At 44.2% G+C, this 17,661-nt stretch overlaps 1 protein-coding gene across 1 annotated transcript in view; it reads left to right on the top strand.

The window, feature by feature from the left end:
- GUCA1B (guanylate cyclase activator 1B) overlaps window positions 1–16,994 on the top strand; it is a 31,712-nt gene extending 14,718 nt beyond the window's left edge. The window contains exons 3-4 of the mRNA XM_044286908.1: window positions 11,309–11,423; window positions 15,393–16,994. Coding sequence (XP_044142843.1) covers window positions 11,309–11,423; window positions 15,393–15,520 — 243 coding nt within the window. The 3' untranslated portion in view covers window positions 15,521–16,994. The remainder of the gene's footprint in view (window positions 1–11,308; window positions 11,424–15,392) is intronic.
- The last annotated feature ends 667 nt before the right edge of the window (window positions 16,995–17,661 follow it).

Here is a 17,661-nt window from a genome sequence, read left to right as displayed (position 1 = left end):
CAGTTAGTCTCTAGATGGTAATTAATAGTTAATAATTTTCTTTTTGTATCTCCTGTGCGCTGCCAGTATTGCTAGGTACAATGTATCTAATGTCTCCTATTTGACTTTACTAGAGACTAGTTTGAATTAAAACATAAGGTCCACGCTGCCCCCGACATGTTTCGCCGAGTGTCGGCGTCTTCAGGGGTTTGGGCAGGTGTGAGCGTGTTACTGCTTGGCTTCACTATATACCCTTTGTTTGTGATGTCATCAGTAAGAGGCTATCCAATCGGGATCAACTTCCCCCGTGAATCTCAGGCCATGATTTGCGCTATCCACCGGGGCCTCCCTGCGGTGTCCCCACCCACCCGGACTATGCTTTCTAATTGGTTGCAGTCTCACCATGTCATCCGTCCGCGCGGCACATGTGTTGTGGACTCAAAAGGCCCGATGACTTAAAATACAAGGCAATCAAATACTAACACAAGCCCAGATGAAGTACCTGGCCATGAAAGCTTTGAAAACTAAGTCCGATGACATGCGCAGTTACATGGCCGACTGGAGGAAAAAGTATGTATTAATGCGCCGTTGCAGTACCTGACCCTTGAAGTGTTGAAAAACATAAGCTTGTTGGAGAAAAATATCTAAGTACTCACGCATGTGCCACACGTAGTGCTAGAACGGGGAAGCGATGAAAACTAAGTACTATGACATGCGCAGTAGCAGTGCCTATCGATGAAAACTTCTAAGTCCACAACACATGCGCCGGATAAGGATAAGGAGGTGCAGGATAAATAGGTGTATGGTAGTCCAAGGGACATTAGTATATTAAGTTATATAAATACAAGTGCTGCCCTGAGTGAGATGTCTGACTGCTGGGATACTTAGCAGCATGTTGTATGTGTAGGACTACCAGTCCCAGCTGTACAATGACCAGTGGCGTGCCTAGGTTCTCTGGCACCCCCCCCCCCCCAATGCTTTAAAAAAAAAGTAGAAATCTCCATTGTGCCCCCTTCACAGTAATAATGTCCACTGTGCCCCCTTAACAGTAATAATGCCCTCTGGCTCTGTGCCCCCTCTATAGTAGAAATGCCCATTGTGCCCCCTTCACATTAGTAATGCCCTCTGTGCTCCCTCCATAGTAGTAATGCCCTCTGTGCCCCCAGCACCCAGCTGTATGAAGAGACGGCAGCGCTCATATGAGAGCTGCTTTTTCTGTTCTGTTCACCTTCTCACCGTAGCATTTGCAGTGATGAGCAGGTAAACAGAGCAGAGAAGGCAGCACTCATACAAAAGAAATAAAGCATACAACCCCTTTAAAGACATACTTGGAAAACATTACATACAGCGCTACAGAACATACAGGGTCATACAGCGCCACATACCTCTTATATCCAGTGACTTCTTTTCTCTGATGAAGATATTCTCTTTCCTCTTCTTCTCCTGTTACACCAGATGGTGACTTCTTTCAGCTGCGTCTCATCTCTGCAGAGTTTAACAAACAGACATCTTATTTTCTTACTTTTCCATCATCCTCGCAACTTCTCAACACCCCATCCTGTCACCCCTAATACTGTGTCCACTGTGCTCCCCAATACTTTCCTGCAGAAACAGTCCCCCTGAAAATACTGGTACCATACAGATAGTGCGTCAGTACAAAAACAACCCTTTATTTTGTGCACTAGTACAAAATAAATCCCCCTTCCTTTCAGATCAGACCCCATATAAAACCCTAAACGAGATCCCCATCTCAGACTAAACCCCCTTTAGACCTCTATGTCACACCCCATATAATACCCCGGTTTTAAACCTCAGATCAGACCCCCATTAGACCTTCATATAAGCCCCCGACCAAATATCGTACCTCAGATAAGACCCCCATTAGACCTCCTGACCCCCATATCTGACCCCCAATCAGACCTCCAGACCCCCCTGTCGGACCTCCAGACCCCTCAGTCGGACCTTCAGACCCCCCAGTCGGATCTCCTTCCAGACCCCCCAGTCAGACCTTTAGACCCCCAATCAGACCTCCAGACCCCCCCAGTCGGACCTCCAGACCCATCATTAGACCACTCCAGACCCCCAGTCTGACCTCCATACCCCCCAGTAAGACCTGCAGACTCCCCCTAATCAGACCTCCAGACTCAACATTAGAGCACACTAGACCCCCTAGTCAGACCTCCAGACCCCACAGAGACCATTCCAGACCCCCATTAGACCTCTCCAGACCCCCATTAGACCTCCAGATATCAGACCTCAGATCAGACTGTAAAATAATACTTACCTCTGCTGCCGCCACTCTCCCTGTCCTTGCTGTCTTTTCTTCTCAGGGCCGGCGCTGCAGTCACCTGACCTCCTGCAGCGTCAAGATTGCGCTCTGTACGTCCTGATGCTGCAGGCAGCCAGGGCACAGCAGCGCAGGCCCTGAGAAGAGCAAGCAGGAGGAGGGGTAAATACTGTACAGAGCTCACAACGCTTCTCTCTCCCTCCACCTGCAGACTAGTGAGAGCATCCATTATGGAAGCACTCACTACTAGTATTCCCTTTATAAGATTCACTGCATCTTATTAAGGGAAAAGCAATGAGCGCTTCCATCTGTATTGATGGAAGCGTTCATTGCTTCTGGCATCCCCCTGAGAGCCGGAACCCGTGGTGGACTGCCCCCCCCCCCCCGGCACGCCACTGACAATGACACTGCTGATACACACAGTATCTTTTGCAATGCTCTGCAAAACTCCTTTAGTGTGTCAGCTCCTGTGAGCAGCATTTGTCTCCAGCTACTCAGTAAAGCCTTCAGCCCTGAGTCTGTGCTGCTGAAGGGGTTAAAGGAGTTGTCTCACTTCAGTAAGTGCCATTTATCATGTAGAGAAAGTTAATACAAGCCACTTACTAATATACTGTTATACATTTTGGTTACTTTGCTGGCTAGATTCATTTTTCCATCACATTATACACTGCTCGTTTCCATGGTTACAGACCACCCTGCAATCCATCAGTGGTGGTCGTGCTTGCACAATATAGGTAAAAGCACTAGCCTATGTGCGTTCCCATGGTCCCGACCACCAGAGAGGCTAATGATTTTTCCTAGTGTGCAAGCACGACCACCACTGCAGGATTGCAAGGTGGTCTGTAACCATGGAAACGAGTAGCATATAATGTGATGGAAAAATGAATCCAGCCAGCGAAGGAAGCAATATGGAAAATCACAATACATTAGTAAGTAACTTGTATTAGCTCCTTCTACATAATAAATGCCACTTACTGAAGTGAGACAACTCCTTTAACCCCTTCTGCAGCACAGACTCAGGGCTGAAGGCTTTACAATTTCTCTCAGTATGCATTGCCTAGTCCGTAAGACTCCCTTCAAGAGCAGGCAGTCTCCACAAGGAGAAGCGGTGCCCCAACAGCTACACCAAAGACCTCTCACCCAGTCAACCAGTACCTTGATCTCTGCTGATTAGGGCCGAGAGCAGTGGGGGACCTACTGTAGAGGCAGACCGTGCAACTGCTATTGTGCTGATGGGGGTCAACATTGAACTGCTTAACCTGTTCCTGAGATAGATTCACTGCATTTCCTATGGGGAGCTCAGAGCAAAGACATTATTTACAGCCTACATTGATGTCAAAGATATGTGTAGAAATTCCTATGCACTGAGCTCCCCCTAGTGGTGGCTGCAAGCAACCAATTTTATAATAAACTGAAGGGAAGCAGCAATTTAGAGCTGTAGGGAGTGAGATCTATCAATGTATTTATATCAGTTGTCTGGTATAAATACATTGTAAAATATAGTGTTCAGAACAAGCACCATATTTCTAAAGCACCTGTTCCACTTTTTCAACATAGAATTCAGATAAAGTAGGTGAGGCAAAGTGTAACTTTTTATGATTTTTTTTATTTTATTTTTTATTAAACTTTTCTTCCACAATATAAAATATTTCATAAATTCATCAGAAATCTGGGAAGTCACATTTTGTGTCCCACGCTACCTGAGAGTGTTTGATGCACGCATACTGAAGAAGTGTGCATATTAAGTTTTTTCTATGGGGCTCTATAAGATCTGTGTATGACCCTGGGCAAGAGCACCAAAACAGTGGTTTACAGATGGGTGGCTTTTCCTTTAGGCAGGGACTCTGGTTTGGCTAATATGCAAGGCTCATTAAAGTTTTGGACATTGATATATAGGGTAGCTACCACCAATTGGTGTTGCTATAACAAGAGTTCTCTTCCCTTTGAAGGTGAGCTAACTTGCTGTGCTGCAATTTGTTTTTGTGCAGTTTATGTGATTTTGATAATCTCCCTCCCGACAATAAAGACTAGCAAATACAATATGCATGTTTCTGCTGGACTTTTTAGCTTTCTAGTTTACCATTATTTGGTCAGTATTTTGCATCAGTAGTTACTTGTAAGCCAAAACCAGGAGGGGGTCCAAAATATGGAATAAGTGTAAATCTTTCTATTATAATTCTTATACTTTCTCTCTGTTGGTTCTGCTCCTGATGCAAAATACTTACCAAATACACAAGTGTGGAAATGGACTTATGTGATGCTCTGATTAGAAATTGCCTTGCGGTTTGCCTGGCGGTCGCTTCGCTGTGAACAATTTGCCAAACATGCAAACATATGGCAATATTCGCATTCATTTTTTTTTTTTGCATACCGCCGAACTTTGACCCATAACACATCCATCAGGTGGAACAGGACAGCCAATTGAGACGTTTCAGTGAAAAGACACACCCCCAACCTTTTAACACAACCCGATCTGGCAGCAATTTTACATTATGTGTTTTGCCAGTGTAGGGAGAGGTTGCATTTTGGAGCAGGGACAGTTAGGGACACCAAACGCTAGCTAATAGGGCCACAAAAGTCCTTTTAAGGACTGCTATAGGTGTGTTATCGATAGGTGTGATATACTTATAATATACTTTCTAACATAGAAATTATATTATAGTATATTTGTATTGTGCAACAGTTGTGTGCGGTTCTGCTGCGATACCGCAGCTAGATAGAGGGACAAGCGCTATTGGAGTAACTAATTGCAATGGGTGTGATATACCTGTTGCCCCCCAAAAAACTGCTTTGAGGCCTGCGATATACCTTCTTCCACAAAATCTTGATTGAGGGGTGCTATATATCTGTTTCTGCCAAATACTGCTTGAAGGGTGCTATATACCCGTTTCCGCCAATTACTGATTGAGGGGTGCTATATACCTGTTCCCACCAAATACTGATTGAGGGGTGCCATATACCTTCTTCCACAAAATACTTATTGAGGGGTGCTATTGCTATATACCTTCTTCCACCAAATATTGATTGATGGCTGCAATACACCTGCTTCCACAAAATACTGATTGAGGGGTGCCCGATACCTGTTTCCGCCAAATACTGATTGAGGGGTACCATACCTTCTTCCTACTTATTGAGCGCTACAATACACCTGCTTCCACAAAATACTGATTGAGGGGTGCCATATACCTTCTTCCACCAAATACTGATCGAGGGCTGCGATACACCTGCTTCCATAAAATACTGATTGAGGGGTGCCATATACCTGTTTCCGCTAAATACTGATTGAGGGGTGCTATATACCTGTTTCTGGCAAATACTGATTGAGGGGTGCCATATACCTTCTTGCACCAAATACTGATTGAGGGTTGTGATATACCTTCTTCCACAAATACTGCTCTTCTCTTCGGACCTAGGCAGGGGGTCATTTAGTAAATGACAGGCAGAGAAAGAGGCAGACCGTTCCGCAGGGATGTTAGGGGTCGGGCAGATGCACCAGGCCAAAACCTGAGTGTGAAGTTGGAGAAGGCCCGTGCGATAACTTCAAAGCGTGCACCAGAGTTGGTTGAGTGGCTCACTGAGCCTTCCGCTTCTGCACCCTCCTTATCCTCTGTACCTGCACCCTCCTCACTCTCTGCTGTGTGCACCCCCAAACCACACCACCACCATAGCCCCTCCACTCGAGTCAGAGGAATTATTTTTCCATCCATTCCCAGATCTTACCGATGCGCCACCCAGCGGTCTGACGACAGTACCCAGATCAGCCCAAGGAGGGTGGTCTCCGCTGTTGCTGCCTACTCCAAGATCTCTAATGTCAGTGGTGGTGAAGGTAATGATGATGACGTGTCAATGGACGTCACATGGGTGCCCACAAGAGAGGAAGAGGAGGGGATTTCAGTGGGAGAGACAGAGCAGCAGATAGGGAGGAAAAGAAGGAGAAGCAGGCAGAACTCGCAGTGCACAGGAGGCAAAAAGCAGACTGCAAATGTACTGGAGCGAGCCATCCACCATGCATGGTCACATCTTGCGCTCCCAGGACGTGGGCACATGGCTCCGCAGTGTCAGCTGCTGATAATAGTGTTGCCATCTGCAGCCTGTGCTGTCAACGCATAAGTTGCGGTAAGCCCAACACTCACCTAGGGACGACTGCCTTAAGAAGGCACCTGGCCTCTCATCACCGAGCCCTGTCGGAGCAACACCGTCAGAACCCACAAAGCCACACTTCTGGTGCTCCACGTCCTGCCTCTTCTCCTTCTCCTCTCTCCTCCAATTTGTCCTCCACTCCACTTTCCGCCATGCCATTGTTGCATTCATCTGTCAAAAGGCAGGTTTCCATGGACCAAATGTTCGAACGCAAAAAGTTGATGACGCAGGATAACCCTCTTGCCCAATGGCTGACAAATTTCGACGTGCCAGGTGAGATGTTGCCATGCTGTGCTGCGGCTGTTGTGCCTGGAAGCAAAGATCCACACCGGTCCTGAACTCCTTACCGCTCTGCTGTCACAGGCCGATCAGTGGCTAACCCCACTGAATTTGACAGTTGGTAAAGTGGTGTGCGACAACGGTGCCAATCTGCTGAAACAGGGCAAAATGACACAGCACCGTGCATGAGATTCATTGCCAAATACCCCAGGGTCCAGGACGTCTTGCGGCAGGCCAGGAAAAACTCTGGCTATTTTAGAAGATCTTACACGGCCATGGCTTGCCTTGCTGACGTTCAGCGGCAACACCACTTGCCTATCAGACGTCTGATTTGTGACTGCCCAATGCGCTGGAACTCCACCTTGTATATGCTTGATAGGCTGCTCCAGCAGAAACGTGGCGTTAACGACTACCTGTATGAACTTTGCGGCAGGACAGGTTCTGGGGAGCTTGGGTTTTCCCACCGCGCCAGTGGCTGCTCATACGCGATGCATGCAGACTTCTGCGGCCATTTGATGAAATCACCAAACTGGTCAGTCACAGCCAGGGTGCCATCAGTGACATAGTACATTACGCCTTCTTTCTGGAGCCTTGCATTGCGTAGTGTCATTGATCAAGCCGTCGAGGAGCAGGAGCTGGAAGATGAGGAAGTCGCATTCTGAATGAATTCCCAGGGGGGCTACTCCATCTCAGACAAGTCAGCAAGAGTCTGAAGAGGAGCATGGTGGCTGGGGGGAGGAGGAGGAGGAACAAGAAGAGCAGCCTTTAAACTTTTTGCGGATCCGTGGATGGGGGAGGAGACCGAGGATGACATTCTCCTGGGCGATGAGCAGGAGCCAGGGTGCTCCATGGCTTCCAATTTAATGCAAATGGAGGCCTTCATGCACCAGTTTTTGAAGAAGGACTGCCATATAAAAAGCATAAAGGTCAAGGAACTGTACTGGGTGGCAACATACTTAGACCCCCAATACAAACACAAAAAGGCAGACATGTTACCAGCATCACAGAGGGCTGTAAGAATGCAGCATTTCCAGGCCTTGCTGTGAGAGATGCTGCATTCTGCTGTTGCGGGCACTGGCAGAGGAATTTCCACCCACAGCGAAACAGGTACAGGTACCAGTCCTACCACGCCTGCAAAGAGAGCGGTTTGAAGATGTGTTAGTCATTTCGGATATGAGATCATTCTTGCAGCCAACCTATTGACAGCTGTCCTCTGGATCCAGCCTCAGGGAATACCTAGACTGACAGATGTCCGGCTACATCAGCAGATGTGGATACTCTGATAAGCGAGGAACCCCTTGACTACTGGGTGTGATCAGGCTTAACCTGTGGCCAGAGCTGGCACAATTTGCCATGGAACTCTTGGCTTGCCCCTCATCGAGTGTCCTGTCCGAAAGGACATTCAGCGCAGCAGGGGGGATCATGACCGATAAGTGCACTCGTCTAGCTCACAACAGTGTGGATTACCTCACATTTTTTTAAATGAATGAGGCATGAATCTCAGAGGAATTCAACAACTGTGATGACCACATGTAATTGAATTTCCTCATGCCAGCCCACACATATCCGCCACCATGTATACACATATCCTTGCCTTATGTATACACAGCAGCATAAATTACCTTTTATGTTAGGTAAATGCCTAATTTTTGGCTCCTGCAGTGGCCGACAGTTATATATTTATCATGTGACGTGTAAAGGCAAGTTGTTTACTGTATAAACAGAAAAACAGGGCGCACCATAGGGTAAAAACGTTTGGAAATATGAAATATACTCCAATTTAGGAGGCTCACATTTTAGGGTTGTGCAATAATAGGCATAACACTAATTTAGACGTGTCGGAGATAAGTTTAATCCCCAATGTAAAGGTAGGTATGCAGCCACGGATGCAGGTGTCCTCGGATAGGCGTGCCTAGGCCCACACGGAGGATTGGAATGAAGTAAAAAGGAAAGAGCATCCCTCGGCGCAAGGAACCAACCAATGGTGGATGATGTATCTTCAAAAAGTATTTATTGCAAACACACAACACGTTTTGGGGAAAGTGTCCCCTTCATCAGGTGAAAAATTATTGCATCATAATAATGATTTGGTTCCTTGCGCCGAGGGATGCTCTTTCCTTTTTACTTCACACATTTATCATGTGACCGCCAAATGCACCTCCAGCCACAGAATCCAAAGTTCTTGTCACGGCCATGGCTATGTCCGTGACTCCTTACCACATGCGGTTGCCTGCAGTTTAGTTTGTGTGTTCAACCACAGGTGAGGGTCGCTGTGTGTAGCCTCACTTGTGGTTGCCGCGGGCAACTAGTTGTGTTCTGTTATTGTCAGCAGAGCAGCCTGAGCGGTGCTAGGCAGCTTGCTGCTTTGGCATGCGGTCTCACCTGACTTCCTTTATGTTAGGTGTGTGTGTATGGTGTACACTGTGTTTTATGTTTTGTGTGCACTTCCCTTTTGAGTGGTGTTTTTCCCTTCTCTGGTGCTGGAAGGGTTAACTCCCTTCCCAGTGTGTGTTTTGTGTCACTGGGTGTGTCTGACTGTGGGGTGTGGCTTCTTGGCCTATAAAGCCTCACTGTTAGTTCAGGTCTGAGGGTTGCTTCAGTCATGCTTGGCTGGAGCAGCCTCCTGTCTATTCTACCTGCCAGTGAGAGCCACCCCTGTGGTCATAAGGATATTGTCATTATGTTTATGTCTTCTTGTGTGTGATGTTGTATGTGATGTTCTGTTGGGACCTTCCTTGTGATTTAGTGCAGCTTACGGTTCTGGATTCCTGTTTGCATAGGGATCCAGTCAGCAAGGCTGTGGCAGGTTGGTGGAACTACTAGTTCGCCTGCCATACCCGTAAAGCTGTATGTGTTCCCCTTTTCCCAGCAGCTTGGCCATTGAGACTCCTGCTCCTCCGTTCCTAGGAGGAGTGGGTTGTCTTACCCTGACTCCTAGCCCAGGGACCGGATGGAGGGTAAGTCAGGGCTCCGAGGTTCCTGCGCATGGGTCCTCCTACCATCAAGGTCGGCCCATGCAGGTAGGAGACAGGGTCAGCATTAGGGACGCAACACGAGGTGACCTGCTCCCTAATCCTGTTTTCCTGGCCGAGCAGTCTAACATCATCTGGCATCGCACGGCTGAGGATTTTCCCCATCCTCAGCCGTGACAGTTCTTTGCTGTCAGGTGAATGCCTATTCGCTAATTTTTGTGGCCTGTACTGGCCGACAGTTACATATTTATCCTGTGACCGCCTAATGTACCTCCAGCAACAGAATCCAAAGATCTTTGCTGTCAGGTGAATGCGTATTGGCAAATTTTTGGGGCCTGTACTGGGCGACAGTTACATTTTTATCCCGTGACCGCCTAATGTACCTCAAGCCACAGAATCCAAAGATCTTTGCTGTCAGGTGAATGCCTATTGCCTAATTTTTGGGGCCTGTACTGGCTGACAGTTACATTTTTTATCTCTAGCCACATAATCACACCCCTGTCTCACTCCTATGCCTCTTATTATGGTGGCGTATGAACCGCATTCACCATAAGGACCTTCTTCACCCTGTGCAGTGCCCCTAGTCATTCCCTGTACTGTGCTCTCTTATACCCTTTTATCCGGTCACGGTATGGCAGTGTTATCCGGTCACTGTACAGAGGTGTTGTCCGGTCAATGTATGGTGGTGGTATCCAATAACTGAATGGCCATAACTGTATCCCTTTCCCTGCCCACGCCCATCCTTTTTTGACATGACGTGAGGGGGAAAAATATGCAGATTGCGGTGCTAAGGACTTTTGCGCCACAATCTGTGTCAGAAATACGCCAAACATAGACGTATTTCTATATAATAAATGACCATCTAATTGTATTATTATTCGGGGGTAGGGCTAATATCTTTATATTTTATAGATTCTAGTGTATTATACTGTGCCCTATATTTCCCAGTAGAAAATGGTCCTTGGGAAGCACAGTCCTCCTCCCTGACCACCTGTTCTGGCGGTACATGGCGTCCTCTCCGCCACCCTGCTCCGCTGTGTACTGGTGCTTATTCTGACACTATGGCTGGGTTCACATCCTATTTTTGCCATCCATTTAATGCATACCAAAAATGTATGCGTTAACAGATGCCTCAGACTGATGCCGTACAGTGGCGTACAGTTCCATGGTAGAAAAAAAATTTACGTTAACGTATCCATTTTTTTTAATGCAGGATACAAAAACGTGGAGTGCTGCACATTTGTATACATCAAACCGATAGGAAATAAAAAATATCTAGGCTCTAGCAGGGCACATTTTTGAGAGTTTCCCACTAAGACGCATAAAAATGGCCCCTGATTAAAATACATATTTTTGGTGGGAATTTTTGCCAATGATCCCCCTCTGGTGTATCTCTGTCCATGTTGTGGGACTATTTATGCACTCATAGTTTTTATTTGGTGGCTGCAAAAATGACCTGAAGGTTTTTCAGGTTCGTCTGCTATTAAAGTCAATGGGCGCGATGCAAACACGCGGTTTGCGAACATTTGATGGCGAACACGCGTTCACGAATCGTCCCGGCCGATGTTTGTCCATCACTAGTTCTGATTTTTACACTCATATTTAAAGATTTTTCCTCCTATTATATATTAAAAATTTTCATATTTTACAGTCCATATACAACTTGAAGAAAGTTTGTCGCCAGGGTCAAGAAGATCGGTCTCCATTGTTGTCCCCAGAAGAAGTGGTGGATAGGATATTCCTGCTGGTGGATGAGAATGGAGATGGTAAGTTGCTGATACAACCCTAGATTATTAGAAATAGCATACATTATCTTTATATTACATCACTTGCCAATTATCAGCTGGAGCAGCATCAATGTAATGTAATTTCACAGCAACTTTTTTTTCATTCTTATAGGGCTTATGATGAATATATTATTTGCCCTGTTTGTGACTAGATATTTACTAGATATTACAGAAGTTACTTAATATTACAGAAAAAAATCATGTTATGTCACAATTAGCATTTTATTTTAGTTTGATCACTTTGATCTCCCTGTAGTGGCTACCAAAAGGCAGTGAACATTTTTTGTTCAGATTGATCCAAACACATACTAATACTATGTCTACTTTCTATGATAAAAATAGGATATCTTAAAGGGGTTGTCTCACTTAAGAAAATTGCATTTATCATGTAAGCAAAATTACTACAAGGCACTTACTAATGTATTATGATTTTCCATATTGCCTCCTTTGCTGGCTTCATCCATTTTTCCATCACATTATACATTGCTCGTTTCCAGGGATTATGACCACCATTGCAGTGCAGATACAAGGTGGCCGACGCTAAGGGGTGCACCACCAATAAGGCCAGGTGAGGCAATCGCCTCAGGCAGCACCGGGTAGGGGCAAAAGAGGGGTAGCCGAAGGGCCATGGGCTGAAGGGAAGGGGTAAGGTTAATAAATTGGCATTGGGGAAGAGGGGCGCTGTTTCTGTTTTCACCTTAGGCAGCAGAAAGGCTAGGTGCACACCTGCCGACGCCTTTTCCTATAGTGTGCAAGCACGGGCACCACTGCTGGAAGCAAGGTGATCATAACCCCTGGATAACTCCTGGCAGTGTATAATGCGACTGAAAAATTAATCAAGCAATATGGACAATCACAATAAATTAGTAAGTACCTTGTATTAACGTTGTTTATATGATTGAGCTTGGACTCCAAAGAGTACAACCTACCTTGCTAGAGAGGGTTTGATCTGTATCCTGCTGACATTCAATATAGAACAGATAAGATTCAATGTTTAGTTTTTTTCTGATATTGAGCAAAAAATGTGTCCAGATATGTCAAAAATACCAAAAGTGCCGTCTAGTATAGTATAGGCAAATTAGGGCAATGGGTAGGGAAAAGAAAAGTCTGGTCTCTAGTATTTCCCTATGCTCTATGCCCAGCCTAAAACGGAATGGCCGCCCCGATAGTTGTGATCCTGTGTCAGGAACCTCCTGTATTCCCTAGGATGGCCCTGACAAAAGGATAGAGGCCACCACTGTTTATCCAAAAAGAATAGTGACATTACCAAAAATAAAAATAAAGGACCATATACAGTAGGGTCCACATATATGTCACTCCAAATGTACAAAGGTTTAGTTGTTACTAGTGTAGAGTATTATAAATATTCCAGGTAGATTACAAGAGTGGAGGAACTCAGCAAGGCCCGGCCGTTACCTGATGGCGTCCTTCTACTATCGTCCCCATAGCAGCACCTCACCTCTTATCTAGCGGTCACGCAAGTATTTGGGGACTTCTGCTATTATTTGTTTAGCAAAGTCACATCATGTGTCTTATGATATATGCATGATATATAAATTAACTGCCCCTTTTTATGATATACAGGGACTAACTGGGCCATATTATTATAGTGTAATAGGATTTGATCCACATAAGAGTACTTCTCTGTTCTGAGCCGTGATGTCTCATCAAATGATATCACGTTGTGCAGTATTGAATATAAGAGGCATCTGGATAGTTGCATCTGAATATTTTGTGACATATTATATCTTTTGAATATTACAGTGTTATCTCCACCTACAGTGGGATGCGAAAGTTTGGGCAACCTAGTTAATCGTCATGATTTTCCTGTATAAATCGTTTGTTTTTACGATAAAAAATGTCAGTTAAATATATCATATAGGAGACACACACAGTGATATTTGAGAAATGAAATGAAGTTTATTGGATTTACAGAAAGTGTGCTATAATTGTTTAAACAAAATTAGGCAGGTGCATAAATTTGGGCACCACAAAAAAGAAATGAAATCAATATTTAGTAGATCCTCCTTTTGCAGAAATTACCGCCTCTAAACGCTTCCTGTAGGTTCCAATGAGAGTCTGGATTCTGGTTGAAGGTATTTTGGACCATTCCTCTTTACAAAACATCTTTAGTTCATTCAGGTTTGATGGCTTCCGAGCATGGACAGCTCTCTTTAAGTCACACCACAGATTTTCAATTATATTCAGGTCTGGGGACTGAGATGGCGATTCCAGAACGTTGTACTTGTTCCTCTGCATAAATGCCTTAGTGAATTTTGAGCAGTGTTTAGGGTCGCTGTCTTGTTGAAAGATCCTCCCCGGCGCAGCTTCAGCTTTGTTACTGATTCCTGGACATTGGTCTCCAGAATCTGCTGATACTGAGTGGAATCCATGCGTCCCTCAACTTTGACAAGATTCCCAGTCCCTGCACTGGCCTTGTTATGGCTTTAGCCCACCTCAAGCGACACTTTTTGTGCTGTGGGCAGAGCAGCATCTCCTTGTGTAAAGTGCGCCGAATTGTTGAACGATGCACAGTGACTCCATCTGCAGCAAAATTATGTTGTAGGTCTTTGGTGCTGGTCTGTGGGTTGACTTTGACTGTTCTCACAATTCGTCGCTTCTGTCTATCCGAGATTTTTCTTTCTTGGTCTGCCACTTCGAGCCTTAACTTGAACTGAGCCTGTGGTCTTCCATTTCCTCAATATGCTCCTAACTGTGGAAATAGACAGCTGAAATCTCTGAGACAGCTTTCTGGATCCTTCCCCTAAACCATGATGGTGAACAATCTTTGTCTTCAGGTCATTTGAGAGTTGTTTTGAGACCCCCATGTTGCTACTCTTCAAAGAAAATTAAAAGAGGAGGGAAACTTACAATTGACACCCTTAAATACTCTTTCTCATAATTGGATTCACCTGTGTATGTAGGTCAGGGGTCACTGAGCTTACCAAGCCAATTTGAGTTCCAATAATTAGATCTAAAGGTTTTGAAATCAATAAAATGACAACTGTGCCTAAATTTATGCACCTGCCTAATTTTGTTTAAACAATTATAGCACAGTTTCTGTAAATCCAATAAACTTCATTTCACTTCTCAAATATCACTGTGTGTGTCTCCTATATGATATATTTAACTGACATTTTTTATCGTAACAACCAACGATTTATAGAGGAAAATCATGACGATTAACAAGGTTGCCCAAACTTTAGGATCCCACTGTATATACCAGGTCCATCTGAAAAAGAGAACCTTTTCAGTTAACATTGTCCCCTGATGAGCTATTATTTTTAATAGGGCAAACGCGTTTGGAGTGACACATCGGATCCTTTACATTATTTAATACAGGATATTTACATATGTGGACCCTATGGGCCTTTGTTTTTATTTTTGGTAACGTCACTATTCTTTTTGGATAAACAGTGGTGGAATCCTTTTGTCAGGCCCATCCTAGGGAATACAGGAGGTTCCTGGCAAGGGATCGCCCCTATCGGGGCGGCCATTCTGTTTTAGGCAGGGCAGAGAGCATAGGGAAATACTAGGGACCAGACTTTTCTTTTCCCTTCCCATTGCCCTAATTTGCCTGTACTATACTATACTGGTATTTATATATATTTTCTAATAAAGGCTAAGTTTTAATGGTGGTCATCAGTGACTACATTATACTCTTCACACTTTTTTAATTATGGCCCTCTAACAGGTGAATAGTCAGAACTGTGATTGCAAGACACACTTTGGCATATATCTGCACAATAGAAGCCTACTGCTGTCTAGATACTTTTTTTGTATGCATACAGATATACAGTATAGTCTTTTTATTATATATGTTTTTATATTACATCCTTTAGTTTTAGTTTGAACAGTTGAAAAAAAAAATCAATTCATCTTCTAGTATAGCTTTTGTTTCTTTTAATAACTTATCAACATATGTGATTTTTATGACTTTCTTTGCAGGCCAGTTGTCTCTTGATGAATTTATTGATGGTGCTCGCAAAGACAAGTGGGTGATGAAAATGCTTCAAATGGATGTAAGTCCAGGCAGCTGGATTAGTGAGCAGAGGAGAAAAAGTGCTCTCTTTTAATATTAACTGGTTGACTACCTTCTTGTTGCTTTACTGGAGACCTGAAGACCCTCACATTGGTTTGGACTTCTCTGAAAGAGTTGGACCATCAGGTTTTGAAAGCATACAATCACATGGATCATACACTGGATGCCTGGGCATGATACCAGTAGCCAGCAATTTAAATGTATTTTCTGATTCATGATTGCTGCTATTGTATTCCTCAGATCTATAAGCTCAGGCACATTGTGATTCCTTATCTCTACATAAAGCATACGTGTTGTCATTGTGGTTGTTTTGGTAGGTTGCTCAAAGGCTATTATTCTGCAATCTCAATTGATACCTATTGATTTTTGCAATGTGGATTCAATTTCAAAATGAATTTTATTTATACATTTAATAAATTGCTTCCTAATACTCAATAGAAACAATAAAATTAGGTTTTAAAATCTATGTGACAAAATATGCAGCTTTTGGTGGGGCTTAATAAATTGTTTGACACTGATTGGAAAAAATGAGACATGAAGAAGATATGAAACCATTCTTCACAGACTAGATTGCAGTTGCTCCTAAGCATCAAAGAACAAACTCCATCTACCTTTCACATACTGTAGCTAATTTGGCAAAGCCATGAAAGGAGACTGTAGGCTGGCACATAGACACTGTAAGGACTCAATGGCCCAGACTTACTGTGAGTAAGACAGGGTAGACATGGAGTGGTGGGCGTATTATAAATGGTAAATCTCCAGACCACCTACCAAAAAGTTTATTTGTCTTTCTTTCAGATGTCTTTTTTCCCACTAATTCATGTATCTTTGTCGAACGTGACAATAAAACCACTAGATGTAAATTTTTGCAGCAAAATCCACAAAAGTCTAGACAAAATTGAGGTGCAGAGTTGATTTGAACCATGGATGCCATATAGTGATCTATGCAATTCCATAAGAGAGAGATTCTCTCTTAGAAGCAATACTTCTAAGGATCTGATGGACCACGCCACTAATTTTTCCAATAGAAGGAACCTCCATAAGCCAACCTATGAAATCACAGACATATGGAGGTGCCTTAGGACCCACTGTTTATCAAAACTGCCTTATTCTAAAGTTATTAGCCTACCATTGCACCCTGTGGCAAATCTGTTTTAATATCCAGTTACTGTAGTTTATGTCCTGCATCGAAGCCTTGAAATGTAGGATGTTGGATGTGTCATTGATAAAAACAAGGAGGTGTGTGGGGGGGGGTAGTGTCACTTGTCCTGCTGATGTCAGGACACATCTCACTAACCTAAAGCATGATGGAACAGCAGACAGATGACAAACCAGAAAGTAGGATTCAAGCATGGAGGATAAGAGAAAACTTCAAATGAGGTAAACTTCTATGAGGGATGAGACGAAGGCCTCGTGCACACGACCAATGTTCTGGTCTGCTTCCGAGCCACAGTTTTTGCGGCTTGAGTACGGACCCATTCACTTCAATGGGGCCGCAAAAGATGCGGACAGCACTCCGTGTGCTGCCCGCATCCGTTGCTCCGTTATGTAGCCCCGCAAAAAAAAAATAACATGTCCTATTCTTGTCCGTTTTGCGGACAAGAATAGGCATTTCTACAATGGGCTGCCCGTTCCTTTCCGCAAATTGCAGAAGGCACACGGGCTGCTTCCGTGTTTTGCGGACCGCAAAAAACGGAACGGTTGTGTGCATGAGGCCCAAGAGTAATTGGTGAACAGTAGTTTATGGCACAACCCCTTTAATATGGCAGTCCGCATGCTTCCTTAGTAAGAAGACATCTGTTTTTAATCTTTGGCTAAGGAGCAACTAGGAAATTTTTATATGCCTACAATATAAACTATACAGACCGCAGTATACAATTATGATATGTGTATATAATAATTTTTGTCTTTCGCTTTGCAGTTGCATTCTACTTAAATGTCTGGTTAAAGTGTTCTCTGGTAAGAAGACACAAGTAGAATGCATAGAATGGCTGCCTTGATGAACCTTAAAGGGGTTATCTGGTTTCTAATTTTTTTTTTACGTATGCTATAAAAAAACAAAACAAAAACTATATTGTGTCTTCAATCCACCATCAATCCAGCACAGCTGATTCAGCGGTCTCCTGGTCACAAAGTCCAGCACCTGACCACTCACATGGCCTCAGCAACCCCAAC

This window comes from Bufo gargarizans, chromosome 3, assembly GCF_014858855.1.
Source record: "Bufo gargarizans isolate SCDJY-AF-19 chromosome 3, ASM1485885v1, whole genome shotgun sequence".
NCBI classification, from domain to species: domain Eukaryota; kingdom Metazoa; phylum Chordata; class Amphibia; order Anura; family Bufonidae; genus Bufo; species Bufo gargarizans.
This window is presented reverse-complemented; position numbering and strand designations above follow the sequence as displayed.